This window comes from Channa argus, chromosome 1 (assembly GCF_033026475.1).
Source record: "Channa argus isolate prfri chromosome 1, Channa argus male v1.0, whole genome shotgun sequence".
NCBI lineage: Eukaryota > Metazoa > Chordata > Actinopteri > Anabantiformes > Channidae > Channa > Channa argus.
In genome coordinates, this window is record NC_090197.1 from 22,512,649 (window position 1) to 22,532,890 (window position 20,242).

General features: G+C 39.3%; 1 protein-coding gene across 1 annotated transcript in view; it reads right to left on the reverse strand.

The window, feature by feature from the left end:
* Nucleotides 1-19: 19 nt before the first annotated feature.
* kcng2 (potassium voltage-gated channel, subfamily G, member 2) overlaps nucleotides 20-20,242 on the reverse strand; it is a 28,592-nt gene continuing 8,369 nt past the window's right edge. The window contains exons 2-3 of the mRNA XM_067507807.1: nucleotides 18,117-19,016; nucleotides 20-2,437 (exon numbers count right to left, since the gene is read on the reverse strand). Of these exons, the coding sequence (XP_067363908.1) occupies nucleotides 1,610-2,437; nucleotides 18,117-18,905 (1,617 nt within the window). The 5' untranslated portion in view covers nucleotides 18,906-19,016 and the 3' untranslated portion in view covers nucleotides 20-1,609. The remainder of the gene's footprint in view (nucleotides 2,438-18,116; nucleotides 19,017-20,242) is intronic.

A 20,242-nucleotide genomic window follows, 5' to 3' on the forward strand; every position in this document is an offset into this window, starting at 1 on the left:
CGAGCGCTTGCGTTGCTTTGGCTCCGGCTTGACAACAATTTGGGTAAATGGGTTTTTAATGTGTCACATCAAAGTACAAGGCACTCAAGTCAAAGAAAATGAATTGCTGCATTTGCACTTGTATGTGGAAATCCCATAAGACTGGGCAAATTATTTGCAATATTTGAAATTTGTTTAGACTTCAGGTCTGTTGTTTCCACTGCCCTAAGTTGCATATATAAAGCCTGTGTCAAAATAATTAAAGTATGTTTGACCTTTTGGCATTTGCTTCACTGACTAGTCTTACTTGTTCAACCATACAAATGGGGCAAGAGGATTGACACACATATATCCTAACTTTCTCTTCTGGCTGGGTGCAGTCACGTTCTAAATTCATGATTTTACTGTGAGATTGTTTACGTACAGACTAAATTAACAAAAACCACATCCATCCATCCTCTGTACCTTCTTATCCCATTTAGGGTCGCAGGAGGTCTGGAGCCTGTCCCCTGGAGCCTGTCACTGGGGTAGAGGCGTGGGACATCTTATGGCCGAAACAGAGAGACATACACACCTATGGGCAATTTAGAGTTACCAGTTACAGTAACATGCATGTCTTTGGACTGTTGGAAGAAACTCGAGGAAACCTATGCAAGCACAGGGAGAATATGCAAACTCCCACTCTTCCAGCTCTGAGGCAGCAGAGCTTAACACTCCACCACCGTGCTGCCCATGATCTTTAGTAAAATTTTAAGGCCCTGATAGGCATTTATTTTTTCTCTCAAATAAAAAAAACAAGCTAATAACTCAATTTCTTAAGGCCAAGCCAAGCAAAGCCAATGGTGTCTGTACCTTCACTTTTAGCACACATACTCGAGAATGGTGTTGGTTTTTCTTATCTAACTCAAACTGCGAAATATTGCAGATGTGCATTTCCCAAAATGTCAAAAGCATAAGCATTAGTGAGCTATAATGTAGAGACCAATGAGTGTGGTATCAATCCTCTTGTCATTAGCCAAACTTTCCAACTCACTTTAAAGCCCTTAAGCAGGAAATTTAATTTTGCATTATCATATTGAACATGAATTGCCTCTGCTTTATTGCAAATAAATATGCTGACATCATGGTGTACATATATACGCTAACACATAACAGAACAACAAGCAGTTATTTGGTTTGGATAAATACAACACAGAGTGAATGGTGATGGTATCCTCCCTCAATAACAAACTGAATGTCTGACATCCTTGCAATCAATCTTCTCAAAAGCAACTACATGAGGAACATTAATTATTAGTTTAAATTCTGAACAAGAACCTGTGATGTTTTGGTATTCGACCTTCCTTTTGCACAAATCTGTCTGAAGTCAATAAGAGTTAAATTTAATTTGACTTCCGCTGTTTGAAAGTGAACATTGTCTTGTTACCCATCATTTAAATTCAAATAATAAAAAAAGGCTTCTGCTCCATTCTGTGTAAAACTTTTGATCATTTGATCAAGGTAGAGACAACAAGCTCCAGAGAAGAAAATCCCCTCCCTGCTGACATTCACGCTTCTGTCATCTTTACAGTCCCAACACTGGTTGTCACAGCCTTCCTGGGTGCCACTTTAACACGCACAGACAGAGCAGCTAAGTTTGCACAGACGCTCTTATCTCAGCAGCTCGTTGTACAGCTAAGGACTTCTTCCTCTGTATGGATGAAGCTGCGACCTCTGTGATACCATGGTAGATGTCTGTCTCCTGAGAGTCTTCGCTGTTCTGAGACTTGGTGCTGTCCTGTGAGTCTGGCTTCTGCCTCAGTGCCCGGCTCTGCTCCTCTTTCAGCTCCAGGTAGGAGCGAGAAAAGGTGTGAAAGATGGACGTGACAGGGAAAGCCATGAGCAGGATGCCACTCAGGATGCTGCTGAGTGCCACCACCTGGCCAGGGATGCTTCTGGGCACCATGTCTCCGTAGCCCACCGTGGTCATGGAAATCACCGCCCACCAGTAGCTCCCAGGAATGCTGGTAAACTCCTGCTTGGCGCCCATTTCGCTCTCAGCTAGGAACACCAGCGGGGAGAAAAGGGCCATGGCCACACACAAGAACAGCAGCAGCAAGCCAAACTCACGTGTACACCTCCTCACTGTCAGACCAAGTGTCTGCAAACCTAAAGAATGCCGGGCCAACCTCATCACATAAAAGATCCGTAGAGCCCGCAGAACTCGAAGGACTAAGCCCACCTTCTCCAGGTAGTTGTTTCCTGAGCCTGCAGGTTTCCCTCCAACTGACAGAGAGTCTACAATAAGGGTGATGTAGTAAGGGAGGATGGCCACCACGTCGATGACATTTAGAGGTGTGCGCAGGAACATACATTTGCTCTGCGTCTGAATGAACCGAAGCAGGAACTCCAGGGAGAACCAGGCGACGCACACAGTCTCCAGCACAAAGATGTTATAGCACCTCTGAGAGCACTCACCCTGCAGAGGAAAAAGAGAGAGACTTGTGTTACGGGTTGTGTTTCATTATACCACCTTTCAGTGGAGGAGAACTTGGGGTAAAGGTGAGGTGAAGATGCAGCACAGAGTCAGCAATTATCGGATCTGTCTGCCATGTTTGATCTGCTGTGTTTGATCTCACAACCAAAAGATGTTCTTTAGCAAAACAAAATACACAAGAGAAGCTGCTGAAAGATTCATGAAGTATAAAACAAAGGCTTTGATTATTTCAAACTTCACTGACTTGTAGATAAAACCTGGGTGATCAAGAGCTGAATGCTTTAACAGCAGGGGTTATTTATCTTAAGAAGTTACCTGTCTTTCCAGAGTCATAGCTCAGCCTACTGTGTACTGTGGATCATTAACGCTACCACAGCTAAAACGATCTCCCTTTAATAACTGTTTTTTCTCAGTTGGTTGAAATCATTTTCATAAATATTTGAAAAAATAATTATAGCAGATTACGCGGTTAATAAGTCAGAGTCACCCATGAAGGAGACTGAAATGAAGTATGTGGGCACACTTTTCATTTTTCTGCTTTAACTATTCTGCTCAGAGATTCATGATTACACTTTTGAGACTGTGCTGAATTATAATAACATTAGCGAGCAGTAGGGCTACAGCTATCGCCAGGTGTTAATGTGCACAACTGTGAAAATGCAAGGAAACCATCCATGAAGACATCAATCCGACTGATCGCTCTTTCAATGCTTTTTTAAACATTTAGGTTTGCATATCCCACAGTTTTCACCCTCCAGACATCTTACCTCTTTGAATCCATTACCAACCATGTAAATCACTGATTGGCAAACCTGGGGCTGCAGTTTAAGAAAAAAAAAAGAGGCCTGATGGGTCAGTGGTAGAGCATTGGGTTGGGGTGCAGAAGGCAGCGGGTTTGAATGTGGCTCGGACAATAATGGGAGGGTTGTGGCAGAAGGGGAATCCAGTGTAAAAACACATGGCAAATCAACGTACGGAACATGTTCCACTGTGGCAACCCCTGAAGGGACAAGCAGTACTAATACACCCTTCAGCCACAACATTAAATTTGGTGGATTTTAATGATGTGCTGGACCAACCCTGTCTCCTAAAAATGAAATATCCATGCAGCTAAATTGCAACCTAAATTACTTTTTTGAGGGGATTTTCATCAGTGGATGATTATCTTCTGATGCAATCTAATTTTGAATAACATCACAGCAGCAGGCGTATGGAGTTGTAACAACTTTGAATCCAGATTCAAATGTATGTTTGAGTGTAGGCAACAAAAGCATAAAGTAGAGAAAGACTAGGGCTGTTTACATTTTTGTCAATACAGCTTCATTATGATAACAGGAAATTTAATCTTGTTGCAATTACTTTTCCCTTAAAAACACATTTTTGTTTGGAGTTTAGTTAAAAACTACTTTTAGAATTTTTGTGGTGGTTGGGTGGACAGTGTCAACATAGGTGGCTACCCCCATAATAGTAAATGTGAATGTTAGTCAGTCTACTTTGAAACTGGGTTTGATGCAGGCTTTGGGGAAAATCTACCATTAACAGCCACCTGTTGTCATTACGAATCTTTGAATTTATAATCCCTGTTTTAGGGAGAATTGCAGCCGGGAAACAAATCCTCACAATGTCCAGCTACTGTAGCAAGAAATCTCTAGGCCAGCACAGCTTACTGCAGGCAGCCATCACAGCGCTAAACCATCTGGCAATGGCAGTAAAAATACTGCATTGGCACTGATTATAAAACAGTATGGTTTTTCTTATTCTATAAAAGTTAGGTTACGAAGAGTGGGGGTTGCAATATATTTAATGACCAGACAATGACATGATCAAAAGATGAAATGTTCCTTTTGAATCTATAATGTTGAATTACGGGTCATTTGTAGCCAGAATGATGCGAGAACAGGATGTTCACAGCATTAGCCTTAAAGAGTGTTTCATTATCCCAATTTAAGCCCACCTGAGTGTCTGAAGGATTGTGTTACATGTTTTGTTGCTAGAATTGTGATCATGATGACTGAAAATGAACTTATAGCATCTTCCAACATGTTCCCAGCAGAAATGAAGCAGGGAGAAAATATGTTCTGCAGCCAAGTATTACAGCTGTCATAGATGATGAGCTCGAAAGGAGTCAGGGAAAATGATTGTGGATGCTTCCAGTTGGAAAGGGAATATGTGACTCAAAAGCAAGTGATGAGAGACTGATGCAATACAGAAGATGATCAAATGTGAGTTTTACATAAGATGAACTTTAGTTTTATTTACCTTTATTTATTTATTTACATTTACATTCATTTGGCAGGTTTATCCAAAGGGACTCACAAGTCAGGTAGAAAGCAAGCCAGAACTCTGAGTCAGGAAGAGAACACTGTATGTTTAATCCGGAGCCCTTTTTACACTGCTTGTTTAAGGTGGGATTGTGGTGGTGTATTGCAGCGCAGTAGCTCTGTGTGAAGGCTATGAATCTTAAAATGATGGGTCATTGTTAGGTAAGGTAACTCATGGTATCACTCAGCTGAGGAGGAGGAAACCAATTCCTTTCATCTTTTGGTATGTGACGTACAGTACTTCCCTTCTGAGGAGAAAAAACACCATTCAAAAGCTCCTATTAACTGAAATTCTCTGTTAAAATCAATCATCTCTTGCCAGCTGCTAACAATCCTGAAGTTAGGCTTCATACTCTTATTTTGGAATATAAAGAAGTAAACTATGAGGTTAGAAGCACAGATTGTAAATGTGAGCATGAGGAGATTTTCAGCCAATTTGGACTAAAAAATAAAAACAAAATCACTTTTTTTTCTACACTTTGTCTTTTTTTTATCCAAAACCATTTGGATAGTTTATAGAGGCTACATTGTTTGGCTGAATAAAATCATATTGTGTCTGTGTGATGTGAGTCAGATAGGAAAATCTGTCTTTGGTGGAATCACTATCATATTTTCTGTAACCCTTTGTTTTCATGTCACGTTACTCAGCTATAACTTGACTTGATCTCTGTTACAAATCCATCTTGGAGTCCTCATGCTCCTGTGGCATACCTTTTTACAGGAGCTGCAAACATATTTTTCCCCGAAGCACCACGGCGCACAGCAATCTTAAAGCTTGATGTGCTGTTGAAGCATGATGATTCAAATCTGAGCTAATATCCACCCTCTAACCACATGCTGTCATTTCACATCCAAAGTAATATGGATCTCAAGCCAAAACAAATACATGTGCTGCTGTCCAAATCCTTAAGAGGCTCACTCATTTTCACATGCTAACCAGTATGTTTCACACTTCCTCTGTTGTTCTGCGCCCACAAGGGAAACTGTCTGCTTGTGACACATTTGCGAATGAGTCCATGCCTTTCCTTTAACGTGACCAGCACATTTGTATTGTTCTCTAACAGAGGCTTTCTGGCTGAGTGCATTTCCCAACCCCCTCCCGTCCCTTCTCCGCTCTGGGCAGCCTCTGATGTACCCACAACCGCAGAGGATCAAATTAAAAGCACACAGTTATCCATCTCAGCGATCAGGGGAGGGTGACCCTGTCTCAACTGAAGACAAGCATGTAATACAAAAAAAGCAGGAAGGGATGGTTCCTCTCTGATTCCCAAAGATAAGCTGGAGTGGGCGTGATTCAAAAGGAATACTTTTAAGTATCAAGCAAGTACTGAGCTCTTAGGCACAACCAGTCTTTAATGGATTTATTTACTACTTGAGTTTCACCACTTTTCCCTCTCTGCCAGTTACCCTCCTAAAATGCCTCTTCTTTATTACAGATCAATGACATGATTGGGGGGTAAAGCCTCAGGATTTTTAAGGTTGAGTGTGAAAAGTACTATTTTTATTCATGAGATTGAGGAACACTGCCAGGCTTCAGTTTTAACATGTTTCACTGTTGAATGCAGATGTCTGTTTTTCAAAAAAGCACATCCTGTTTTACTGTTAACATAATTGGGTGTTGTGCACATGAAGCTGCCGGGCAAGTTATACTCAGTCATACATATTTAAATAGATTGAAACCAGTTGGCTACAGGATGAAAAGGGCTCTATTTAATTTTCTGCCACATAAAAGCAAATGAATATAAGAATCAAAAGCCCGCTCTTTTACCCAGTCTAGTTCCTGCCTAGACAAAAACACTCATGTAATCCATGTATCAGCAGCAGCATCTCGGAAATTCCTTGTTAAAGCATATGCACAAGTTATACTAGCTAAGTAAATGTTCATATTACAATGGTTGCAGTCGTGGTGGAGGATGGGGTTTCTGAAGCTATTAGACCCACCACCCCAGTATAATGAGGGCAATAGGAGGTTTGAAAGATTGCACCATTGCAATAATTTCATACCGTGTCTGCACTTAGCATCCACTATACTACACTGGAAAACAGTGACAACTCCTGCCCAGACAGGTGCAGCTCATGCAGTTGTTGCAGAAAGAGCACACACTCATTTAGAGGAGTTTGTGTACAAAGAATTGGATAGCACATTAAATGATGGTACAAAATTCAGTTCATGTAGTCAATGTTTCACCATTCCAGCCATTATGTGTTTTGGGGCCCATAGAGAATGCCCACTAGTTCCCAGCTGGCTAGCTTCCTCTTAGCTTTTCTGACTTGTTCTGGTTCTATTGGGTTTATGGTCAGTCCCTTTGGCGGATGGGAACCAAGCCTGTGGTGAGGAAGCTGTGAACAGTGGTGAACAGCAGTGGTCGCACAGAGATGAGATTTAAGCTTAATCTGTGTATGTGTTAAACATGAGAGAAGGCTTCAGTGATAAGAACCATGCATTATAGCCATGCATTATGTAAGGCAATAATTATGCATAACTGAACATTAACCAGAAACATAATGAAATTATTATTTCTAACCTACAATTGTTCCAGCAAATCGACCTGGATAAATGCCTGGGCTGAGATTTATTCTCACAGTTGTCTAAGCATGTATGGACTGGTTCCAGATGAAATGAAAACTCATAGTACACAGGAATAAATGTTTTTGTTTATTTTTAGACCTTTGTCAAACTGACTACCTGCCCATGATGTACATCCTCACTCCCACTAGTTAATGACGTACTTAATAACCACTAGTACTCAGTCAACTTGCTTTATTACACCATCAGTACATCTCAGCCTGTCTCTGCCATAGTGAAACACTGTCAGTCAAGTATGTTTTTCTATCCTCATCTTAATTCCACCTTAAAATTCCTTTCATTACGTATTACATTTGTGGCATTTGATTCTGAGGATACTGCAAGAATGCCTGTAAAAGTGGAGACAGAGACGATGAATCCAGTTATAAAGTAGCTTGCAAGTTGGTACAGGTCCCTTACAACTTGTGTTTTTGTGTGTATGATAAGCACACAAATTATCCCGTTTAAACTCAGATTCAATAATTACATTGTCGTGATTACTCTGTATGGAACTTCTTAAAGATTTGAGTAAACTCGGTTTGTGGCGAGAAGAAGTGGTCTAATACACCACCACTGGTGAGAGTGATTACATTTTTTAATCATTGAATCATTTTTCAATACCCTGTGAATACTGCTATAATTCACACAAGGAGCACTGGCCCTGACCCAAGCAGTTCTGCTGCTTGTCGATATGCATTTATAACGGCTGGTTCTTTGGCCAGGGCATGACAATTGATTTGGCCCGGGATTCCAACCTTTTTCACTGGCTTAAAATATTTTACTTCTTTTAACCTGTGAGTCGCAATCCTTAGCAGCTTTCTGAGTACAACATGCTGTTTTCTGTGAAGAATGAACATTTAATTTACCTACAGTACGGCTCTGCAAATAGCTCGCAGTGTGTATTTGGAGTTCAGGACACATTAAGGCATTGTCCCATGTGTACAGCTGACACAGCTGAATAGCTGGCCATTCACTTTAACCTGCAACAATAGGAACACTTTTTATGCTGAAGGCCCATACGTTATTTATCCTCCGTTGTTTGCTGCTGTGGAAACCCTGCTTCTTATTGTCATTAACATTCATGAGCAAGTCCACTGCAACTCAGTTGGGCTGAAAAAGATAAAATATAACACATTTAGACTGACATTCCAGCTGGGCAGAACATTTGGACATGAATTGAAAGCTCTGTCTCCTTAGAGTCAGAATCCTCTCGGTGTTTGTGTTGATTACATTTTGGCACAACAGTTGTCTCAGATCCTCAGAGAATCATCAGTCAGTATCCTTCATCTTTACCACACAGCAAAGTGCTTCCTTTGTGTTCAGGCTCCAAAAACGATTAGGCTGCTTTTCTGATACTTTGAGTAAACAACGGTGCCTTTTTAGGAGCAATATTTGCTTCCATATCTTCAGCCTCAAGTTTGCTGTCTCTACATGTTTCAACTTTATCTATCTCACATTCTCTGTCTTTTCTTGTTGTGAGGCTCATTTATTACATCAACTTAGATTTCATATATTATTTGCACATTTGTCATTTCTGTCTGTCCAGGTCTCAAACACAGCTAAAGGAGATTCTGGGAGAACCCGGATACTCTCAGAGGACTTTTGCGACCTAGAAGGCTGGTCAGCACTAACAGCCTATGTTACTATGACCTTTTGTCTTTCTACATTTTCTTTAACAAAAAATTATAAGCAGGCCACTTCTGTTAGCAGCCCAATTTACTCACTAGTGGTCCTGCTTCTGCTACCCCCCATTGTTTATTGGTTAGCTGAGCTGTTAGCTCAATATAGGTTATTGTTTTTTCCTGGCTTTTTTATATAGGATATAACAAATGCCCCATAGTGATAACTATTTTTAAAAAATAACAAATGTGTGTCTTCTTTGCTTTTTGAAAAATAGTAAACAACTACTGCCAATAGATTATCATCACTTATCTTATTTCTCTACATGATCTATCATAATTTGAAGCCTTGAAATGTTGCAAGAAAATATGCAAAAGCAAATCCAGATGATTAAACTGTTTGAGAAGAAGACAGTTCATGACCTGATATAATAAAAATATTGTCAGTAAAACCACAGTGAAAGTAAATATAATGGTATTATGGCATATTTGTTTAAGGAACTTAGGGACAGTTCTGTCACTTTTTCCTTTTATCTAACAGTAACATTTCTACCTCAGCCATGCATTATAAATTTGTTTCCATTTCAACTCAGGTTGATGTTGCATGCAAAGTAAAAAAGTGTTTGTTATCTGACTTTACCTTCCAGTTTGCAAATCTTGTCTGAAGAACCCCCTGACTTATCAAGTCATTTTATAAATGTGAAAAAGAGAAACATAGGCATTACCTTGTTTAGACAGTCCAAATCGCTCCCGGTGGGTCAGGTGAGCACCTTGCATGGCATCCACCATTATTGGTGTGTGCGTGTGTGTGTGAATGGGTGAATGAGAAGCAACATTGGATGAAATGCTATATAAGCACACCATTTACCATCATAGAAACATTGCAATATGATATTTGAGTCAAATATAAAGTCTGCGAAATCCTGGAGGAACTCATTAACATAACAAACATGGAAATTATATATTTTCAAGCTAAGGTAACTAATTCTTAATGTTGGAATTTAACATGAAATAGTGAGTTGAATGATATAATTGTTTGGGGCTCTTCTTTTTTGTTGTTTGACACTCTAACGCTTGGTATGAAACATAATGAAAACTTTAAATATTTTGAGTACATGTTAATTTGTGACTTTACTCAGTAATAAGCAAAATACTAACCATAATAAAGGTTATCATGATGTGAACAGATGTGCTGTTAATCTTTTTGGACAACAATGGAAGTCACAGACAAACAAGATAATATAAATAGAGAAGAATCAATGTTGGTTTCAGCATCTGTAGGGGGATTGTGGACAATATGAGTAATTTAGATATGTTTTGCCCCCTTATTCATTGTAGATATGTGGCCAAAAGTCTTCTAAACTTAATGCACTTCATTCTGACTGCACCACCTACTATGACCTCAATAATAAACACATAGTAGAATTATCAGCTTTCTGACAGTTTCAACCTTACATTTTATAACCTTGTTAAAGTCGAATTCATGGCAGAGCTGCTGTACTTAATTGCCCTATTGTACTTTTATCCAAAGAGCTTTACAGCGTTGCTTCACATTCCTTCATTCACACACACCAACAATGGCAGCAAGGTGCTCATCTAGGAGTCAAACCACCAACTGCTCTACAAACGAAGCTACAGCCCAATTTGAACACTAACTGTAGTTTAGAGAGATTGCTCAGACATATCACCTCTTATAACATCTCTGCAGTCCACCCTACTTTTTGAGTAAAGTCATTGACAAAAAGATGGATGAAAAACTTATGATAACAGAGTTTGAGCCTCTGAAGTGTGGAAATCTACTTCCAGCATCCTAACATTGTGGCTAAAATGGCTTGTTTTAATGCAGCACCACCAGGACTTGTGATGTGGTAAATATTGTGTTGTGGTATGCACAGAGAAAAAACCTTTGTGAACATCCCTTAGTACAAGAGTGGGTGAGAGCCACTGGACTACATAAGGTAAATGTGTGGGCCAGGAAACCAGTGAGCAAAAAGCTGCTAAAAGCTGCAGAGGAAGGTGCTGAGTGTTTTGGGATCACTACATGTGTACTATTCCCATTACATTCGCATTGCGATGAGGCTTTTGATTCACCGTTAAGTATTGATTGTTAAATGTAAATTTAAAGCCTACATAAACAATGAATCTCCTCCAAATATCCATTCTTCTTAAATTAATCATAAATAACTAATAACTTTCCAGCTAATTTATGTGTTTTTAGTCAGAGCAGTTTTTATTTGTTTTAATAGAATACAACAAATGCCACAAATGTTAGTATAAACTCTAATTATAATTAATAATAAATATCTTCTAAAATGATACATTTTTATCTTATTTGCTTTTTGTGTTAATATTTACAGCATCACAACAATTCTTAAATGCTCATATCAATAATACTCATCATATGTCTCTGCGACACCTACAGTATTACATTTTGAAGCCAACCTGTGAGAAGTTTAAGGAAATATGCAAAGGCAAATGCTAATTAATGCAGGACTTGGATTGCACAGATGAACAACTGCTGGTGCAAATTTTACAGCCATTAAACTGTTTAAGAAGAAGACAATCTGATATAAGAAAAATTGGGTCAGTTAAACCATAGTGAAATTAAATAAAGAATTCTGATGTAATTATGGCATATTTGTTTGAGGAACTTGCACTATGTCGTGTTTTTTCTACTTCAGCTATACATTAAAACCTGTTTTTCTCCCCCCCTGTTTTCCATTGTTTCCATTCAGGTTGATTTTTCATGCAAATTGAAAATGTGGTAGGACAAATTTTTCATGTCAGTGTCACTGTGAGAACTGGTGGATGGAAACCCATTTGTTTGTTCTGTGGGAAAGAAATCACTGCTTGAATCACTGGAAGTTATTCACAGAGCACTGGATGAGAAGCACAAATCATTACCACTGCAATGAATTGTACATTTCTCTAAGCATTGAAAAGCAGTATGTCTAACTCACAGTCGGGGGGAATGAGTGATGTGCAATTCCTATTTTCAGCATCGACTAAGACAAAATTCTCTCTATTTTCATTCAACATTTGCACACATTTCTCTTCCACCTATCCACACCCTCTGAGCTCCCATTCTTCTGTGATGATACATGGTCATGGTAGGGGTGTACTTAAAAGTGGCTGGGATTTACATCAGAATGGAGTGTTTGGTGCTGTGAGGCATGAGCAAAGTCACTGAGAGGTGAGATCCACGGCCGAGGCTCTCATGGAGGATAAATGGGACAGAAGCACCGTTTTCAAAGGTCCTTATATAAACAGAGTAAGCAATTCTGAGGGAAGAGCTCTAAATAAACACTTGACATGTGCAATCCCTTATTCATCCAGAGAGTGTAGATGAGGGACCATAAAATGTGAAATGCAATATAGCTTCTTCTTTTTGTTTTTTTTTGTGCTTGTGTTTGTGAGACACAGAGGGAGAGATACGTCTTTGAGCCAATGAATGCTTCTCTAAGAGCCACATTAGATTAGACAGACAGGCTAAGTGCTTTCCATCACTGGCAGCTCCTTAAAAACTTCTGGTTTCTGCCTGAACTCTCTCCTCCGGCTCATGTGACAGAGTGCACATAGGGGTCCGCTTCCTGGTTGCATCAGGTTGCATCGCCCTCTTGGTTCACAATGCAATTGAATTTACCCAGAATCCATGTCTGGCAGCTTCATATTATAACTTTATTTACTGGCAAAATAAATGTTGAGATGCTCGTAGCACATATGCTCGGACATATTTTTATAAAATACTCCCAGTTGGGCAGGGTTTTAAAGATCAATATTTTTTTAATAAGACTGAGTCTAATAAGTCCTTGTACTTGAAAGAAGGTCACTTTTAGTGACAAAACTCAATGAGATACTTGGCCAACTTTGCATTATTTCTTCAGCTCTTCTGAAGATTTTAGTGCCTTTAGGTCTTCACACTTCTCTAGCTTTGTTTTCACCAGTAGCTGGCAGGTGTTTCAATCTAAAAAGTACTTTAGCAATAAGCTGGTGAACATATTGACATAGGGCCACTATTGGATCTAAATTTGCTATATGGCCAGAAATACAACTCAAAAGATATAATAACATTGCTCCATACCTGCTTGAGTCAGTGTTTAATAAATTAACTTTTTAATTCAAAATTTTACCATGATCGATTGGGATTAACTCAACTCAGGGCATCATGTTCAGATCAGAGGAAAAAGTGACGTCTTAAGAAGTCACTGCCTTGACCCCTCCAGCTCAGTGTCTCCTAAAAATATCTGTTCTCATACAACTAAACTGCAAACGTGATTACGTTTTTGTAGTGAACATAAAAAGTTATTCATTAAGTTCCGATGCAACGTATTTTGTGAATGATGCACAATGAATGATGTGGTTGGGGAGGGTGGTGGATGTAACAAAGCAAAAGGAGTGAGAGTCTGGAAAGTCTAGGCAGGAAAACCCCTGACGTCAGTCCAAGAGAAAGATCGAGGATGTTTTTAAAAGCCATAAAACACATTTTGTTTGAAATTACTATTACCTCGGTCTAGCTGTTGACATTCTCTTGGCTATGTAAAAAATACATAGCAGTAACATTTTATTCATATGTTCACTATCAATGTATATTGGCAAGTAGCCATTTACTGTACATTACATGTCCAGATATTCTCATTATGTTTACAGGAAACATAATGTGGTTAAAGTTACATTTGTAATAAAATAAATAAAAATAAAATGTACACCAAGTTTTACTCTATGTGGATGGAACAGAAAGAACCTTCCCTGTGTTGATTCAAGTGGAAACTAAAGCAGAAAGTCAGTTTATTAGTTACTAGTGTCGATGAATATAATCTTGATGGAGTAACAGGTGATTGTTACAGTTACCTGATTTTTATGGATGTGTGTTAAACAGTGTCTTTAACACTATAGCCCCTTTCAGACATGCACTGGAAGGTTGATGTTATCCTGACTTTGTAAGGAGGGGGTGTATGGATCCCCTAGTACAATGTCCATATTATGATCGTGAGCTCACACATGCAGCATGCTGCTCTGTCATGAATCGTCGGGAGGATTAAAAGTGAGCCAGAAGGCGTGTTGATGGCATTTCTATCAGTCAACTGCTGCGGTAGAGGAGTAATTTTTATTAGATGATTAGATGTTAGATTAACTGGTTACTTTAAATTGCCCGTAGGTGTGAATGGTTGTCTGCTTGTTTTTGTATTGGCCCTGAGATAGACTGGTGACCCCACCTCTTGCCACCCACCTCCCTATAACAGCTGGGATTGGCTGCAGCCAATTTCGCGGGGCACAATATATAAAAGTTGTTTGCATGGACCGACTCTGTCCTCTGAGCACAGAAACTCCAGAAGAGGTCCCATAGATACATTATTTTCAGCATTAAAAAAGGCAGAGACCGATATTAGGTGCTGTTAATAGGGCTACAAAGACTAATGAAAGAAGTAAATCAATAGTTTCCAATTCCTATTATTAAACAACTCTACTTGGACCACCCATGAAATAGCTACACTCCCAACACCCCAACACCCTTTGCCCACCGTTTTAGGTCATTATAAAATCAATATGAATACCTCAAAACCTACTAATCAAGCAAAAATAATTACATTCTCTAATTGCACAGAAGAGTGAGATACTCAATCAAAAACAATTTGAAGTTTATATGTCTGCACAGCTGTCAGTGCTGTTCAATTTGTCTGGGTCACAGGAGGCTTTAACAGCACCTCTCCACAACATGATGAATTGAATGAATCTGTAATACAAATCATTTCATATTCTTACTGTGCTCTTGGTAGAAGTATTATTAGATTTAGAATGGCAAATGTACTGTAACTGTGAAGTAAATGTACATGTGGTATATAATTATTTGTCATATAATAACAAATAACCAGACAAGGCAGGTTTAGATAGGTCTTTCATCATATAGCATCTTTGCTGCCAACACTGCAGCCTTAACTTTAAGCATAGCAAACAAAACATATATATTACAATCTGGAAATGGGTATGAGAGGAAAATATCATTTTATTAGTTTAATTAGAATAGAGAATGTGTGCAGATGCAAATGGGCAGCTATCAAAGCTAATGGGCATCAGAATGCCCTGCAATAGAGGAGGATAAGTGGGTGGACTAAACTGAAAGAAATGTGCTAATTAGCAAAAACAATTCACCACGTTCAGCTGGATTCCATGAAGGTGTTCAGCTGCATAACTACTTTGACTGACGTCAGTGTGAATGGAAACAATGCAGGCAGAAAAAAAAGCTCATACATGCGTTTTCAGTGGCATGACTGCTGGGAGCATAACAGCATGACATCACTGCACGAGTCTTTATTTTATTTGTGTGAACGTTTTGTTTGGATAGATTGTGTTATATTAATTAGACAGACAAAAGATGGGGACACAAGTGCAGTCATAACACTTTCAAAGGTTTAGACATTTGTTATCTCATATTAAGAGACCTTGGCATTTAAGGGTGATCGTCATAATTTGCCGTCTCTCTTGTTCATAGCAGCTGTGATACCCATAAACACTTGGGATTTGAGGTTGCCTTCCTTGGCTGCTTCTGATTGGCTTCACACTCTTAATGAACAACCACTAGCTAAGGTTCTCTGTGAGGAGGAGGGAAACTCACTTTTTCAACAATCTCGAGGTGGTTAATTGGTGCCACAATGAGTGTTTTTAGTTGTCCAGAGTTTCAAACGTAGTGTGTCTTTAATCAGACTCATTGCTATCCTGATGCAAACAGATAAAGCTGCAGATTCATAGAGGACACTTAATTGCAGATAAAATTAAGGCTGTTTAAGGCAGTCTTTATTCAGCTTCCTACCATTTCATATTTCTGATTGACTTGCCTTCTGAAGCTCTCATGCTACTGATGAAAGCTGAAGGCAAACCTGCAGGACTCTTCTTTTATCATATTTCGCTCGGCTGCTGTCATTCAGCAGGTAAATTAATGTGGTACAAAGATACTCTGGAGCCATATCTCCAAGGCTTTATGAAGTCTCAAAGGTGGACATGAAAAGGCTCAGAAGGAAGACATCGTCAGCTTTAAAATGTTTTTATGTTTCCCTTGTCATTAACTATGACAACATGTGTAGTTAGTTGTAACAAAGCCTGAGGTAGCAATATTTCTCTTCCTGCAAGATGAAAGCAGAAAGCAGCAACATGTGGATTTGCTTCTCTCACTTCTCTCACACAGATCTAATTAGAGACCAGAACTAAAGCAGCTCCAGCTTTGAAAATCAACAATTTTGTCTGCAGAGATATACATTTGTAAATGTGTACACAATTTTCTCCTTAAATATTGTTTGTAATTGAGAATGTCATTCGGTTACATTCTCTTTGATTTTAAGATGATGAGTTTATTCCTCTGCTCATTGAATGGAGCCTTTTGGACAAGGGGCCTGAGAGGTCACTGGACCCATGGGCCATAGGATCTGAAGTTACTGTTCATATATTTTGATTGCAATAAATGCACAACAATGACATAAAGCTGAACAATGACTTTAAATTATTTTTCAGATTAAACAGTGACTTGGAAATATCCAAAACAGGTGCAGAATGATTAAAAACAAACATGTATTACAGAAAGAAAATATTTAAAAACAAAATAATAAACACATATAAATGTAGAAATACCACAAACAGACTGAAAACAACTAAAAAGAAAGGGTGGGGGGCCCTCCCCCTGTCTGTGCCCAGGGTCCAACTTTTTTGTAAGTCATCAATGCTTGTCTTCAGTAGTCTACATTTAAAAAATGTTAAATCAGTTATACTAGTATGAATACTGATTGCATGTAAAACATTTTTAGATTATATATTTTATAAATTCCCAAATCCCAGTGTAATGATGTGACACATTTATAAATAATATATAGCAATGTTGTAAGCAGGCTTTGCTGTAAAAATACTTTTTCTGGCAACACTGAGCACATTCAATATGTCCAGTTTTCACTTTGATTGGAGCACAGCTAGCTGTTTCCAGCAGTCTCCCTTCATAATGCTAAGCTTCACTGATCAGCGTGTTCATGCACTGACCTGAGATTGGGAACAACATTTCAGTCGGACTCACAGGACAAAAGCAAATGAATACATCTCCAAATATCTCAAACATTCCCATATGCTCCAGAGAAGTACTTAAAATGTAAAATGTGTCTTCCTACAATCACTGGTTTGTCAAACAAGGATGTCAAAATACATCTAATATGTTTTGTCCACAAAGTGGTTCAAATTTAAACCTTAGTTGACTCGTTGTTGCAGGTCAGCTAGATTAGATTAGGTTTGCAAGACTTTTACTATACAGATTAAGTGTTCATTGTTTGAATAATCATGGAGTTATATAACAATAACAAACATAACATAATTTCTTTTCTGGAGGCAGGTCAAGTCAAATCAACAGCATGGGGGGAATATCTGTGGGATTTTAAAAATATAGACCTGAAGTCCAAATCCAGAAATCACTATTAATTCATTAAAGATGTGCGAACGCATAGTCTTTATAATACCACCATGTTGTGTATGCATTGCCAATTATAAAATACGCTGAAGAATGTAGAACTCGTGTTATGAACAAAAGTGTGCAGCCGCAATAGTGGGTAGAATTGCGGAACACAGTCATCTGATTTTCACATGAAGGGAGAGGAAGCTTCGTTGTCCATGTGCCTGAGCCACTGTCTCTGTCACGACGATTTACAATAAAGCTGTATGTGGGCTCCTGCATCAACATAATCTGGGTTCTCCTGCAGCAGCTCTAAAGCACACACATCCCTTAGGCTGATGTAAAAATATGGAATTCTATGGCTTTGGTTCCTTCTGTCTATATGTAAAGTCATTGCTATGGTTTTCATTATAAAAGTCTGTTGCAAATGCAATGTTTTGAAAAACTGAATATGACAATGCTGCCTGAAGTTTTTACTTTTCTATAATTCGCAATTGGATTCTGTCTAGAGATCAAAATTCAGGGGTATTTTGCCTTTTGCATCTTTGCTTGAATGACCATGGCTACTAAATGATTTTCAGGCCCACTGCAGCTGCTTTTGCTGAATAAAATAATATCAGCACTTTCAAAAGTTCATTCCAAAAACTAAGTATGTGGAACCAGATATAAATTTGGACTTAAATTAAATTGAAAATAGAAAAAAAAGTTATTACTGGAACTGATTACTGGAGAAACTCACCCTCTCCTCCTCCTCTCTGAGGTCAGGCATGGTGCTGACACACAACGTCACAGCAGTGATGGCTACAAATAACACTGACAGGCAGGCGAAGATCTTCCCTGGAAGGCCAGAGTGAGGGTTTTCCACCATGTCCCTCAAGTGCCTCATGCAGCCCCCTGAACAGGTCTCTTCCTGTACCCCTACTCCAGTGGGGAGCTGGGTCTCTTCACAGGACTGCGCTGATGTGAGCTCTGCCTCCTCATCCTCCAGCCTCTGCAGCTCCTTGTACTCCTCTTGCCTGAGCCGCAGTTTCCTGAGGCAGCACCAGTCCAGGTTGTTCTCCTCCACCCCCCAGTACAGCAGCTCCTCCTGAAAGGACAGGGCGCACATCTCCCTTAACAGCCGCAGTTTCCCCGCAGCCAAGAAAGTGACAATGGTGCGGAAAGCTGATGGGCTTCTGTCAAAGAAATACTCATTGCGGCTGCGATCATAGTCATCACATATGTCCATGATCTCAGCCTCATTGCTGCAGCTGCTCAGTTTGCCCAGCCGTGTCAGGGGGAACTCCTCTAGTGTTGACCAGGGGATGCGGTACTTGATGCCCCCCACATTGATTATGGCAGCCCCGTCAGTCAGGCCAATCTTCTCCCCATCCTGTTGGCGGGGCTGAGGCTGGAGCAGGAGTTGGGCTCGTTTATAAAAGAGACCCTTCTTGGAGGTCACCTCCTCTGGATTCTCGACCCGGTTGAAGCGGAAGGTGGTGAACTGGTGCTCAGTGCTTCCTGCCAGGAAAGCTACTTCTTGGTACATCCCTGCCACTCTGCTGGGGACCCTGTCCTGCACAAAGCAATAGGAGGAGGGCTTCACAGAGTATGGGAGGTGACTGGGTGTTAGTCACCCATTCAGCAACACAGCACGTCTCTGTAACACAGGAATAACAGGAAGTCAACATTTATATGTATTTTGTGATTATACACATAGTTAAAGTGTCAGGGTCGGAAAGGTTTCGGTACAGTATGCCGCAAATAAAGTCCTTCTTAGGTGGTTAAAAAAAGGTATGTAAAACCACACCTTCAAGCCTTTAAAATGCAAATTGCTTTAAATTCCTTTGTGGAATAGTCAGTTATTAATCAATTAGTAAATTTGCTTCTGATCAGGAGGCAAAAATATAGACAAATGTTTGTGACAAGTGCAACTTTAGAAAACCTAGTAAACGAACGTAGCTGATCTTGTCAGTGCTGATGCAAGGAAATGAAAGTGCCGAAGAAAAGATGATATTTTAACTTAACCCTGCTGCATTACTCAATTATATTGAATCCTCCTTTACTCCTATAATTGTGAGACAGGCCACAGTCAACATAAACTGTATTTTGGATATGTTTATGAATAAACAACTATAAAAAAACACACTTCATATCCAACAGTGACCTTTGATCTTTAAGTTTTTATTAATCACTATGTTTTGCTATAATTACCATAATATTTACTGTATTATGTAGATGTGCCACTTCTTGGTGGGCCTACACTCTAATCTACCTCGAGTGTGGCTTGAGTCCGGCAAGTGTGGCCATTAGATATGGTCAAATGACACGTCATACAAGTTTTTTGTTTTAGCATACCCCAGCCTTAACTGTGACTTAAATCTTGTTTTCAATCCACTTACTGTACATTTCATATCACCAGGCTGTGAGACAAAACCCAGCCAAACTCAGGAAGAACTTATAATAACTTATTTGGGTATAATGATAAACATACACTAGTTGCATCATCACAGCTTTAAACAACCATCGGTGTCAGACAGAATGCAGAACACTGCAATAAACAGGAGGGTGAAGAAGACCAGAATGTCTGGAATTTAACTGAAATGGAAGTTCAAAGAAAAGAAAAGCAATGTTGAATTGGGGCTTGAACTCAGTGCAGGGAAATTAATAATGTTTTTCTATTTACTGCATCATCAGGCTGTGAAATGACACAATTAAAGCACTGTTTAACAAACTGTAGGAAATCAACATCACAATCTAGACCTAATCACAGCTCACTAAGCCAAATGTACATATAGGCTACATGTTAACATATGTTTAGTGTTTAATCTCTATGGTAATTGTTTATTTTTTAAAATGTATTCATACAAAAAAACTGTCTTTTTA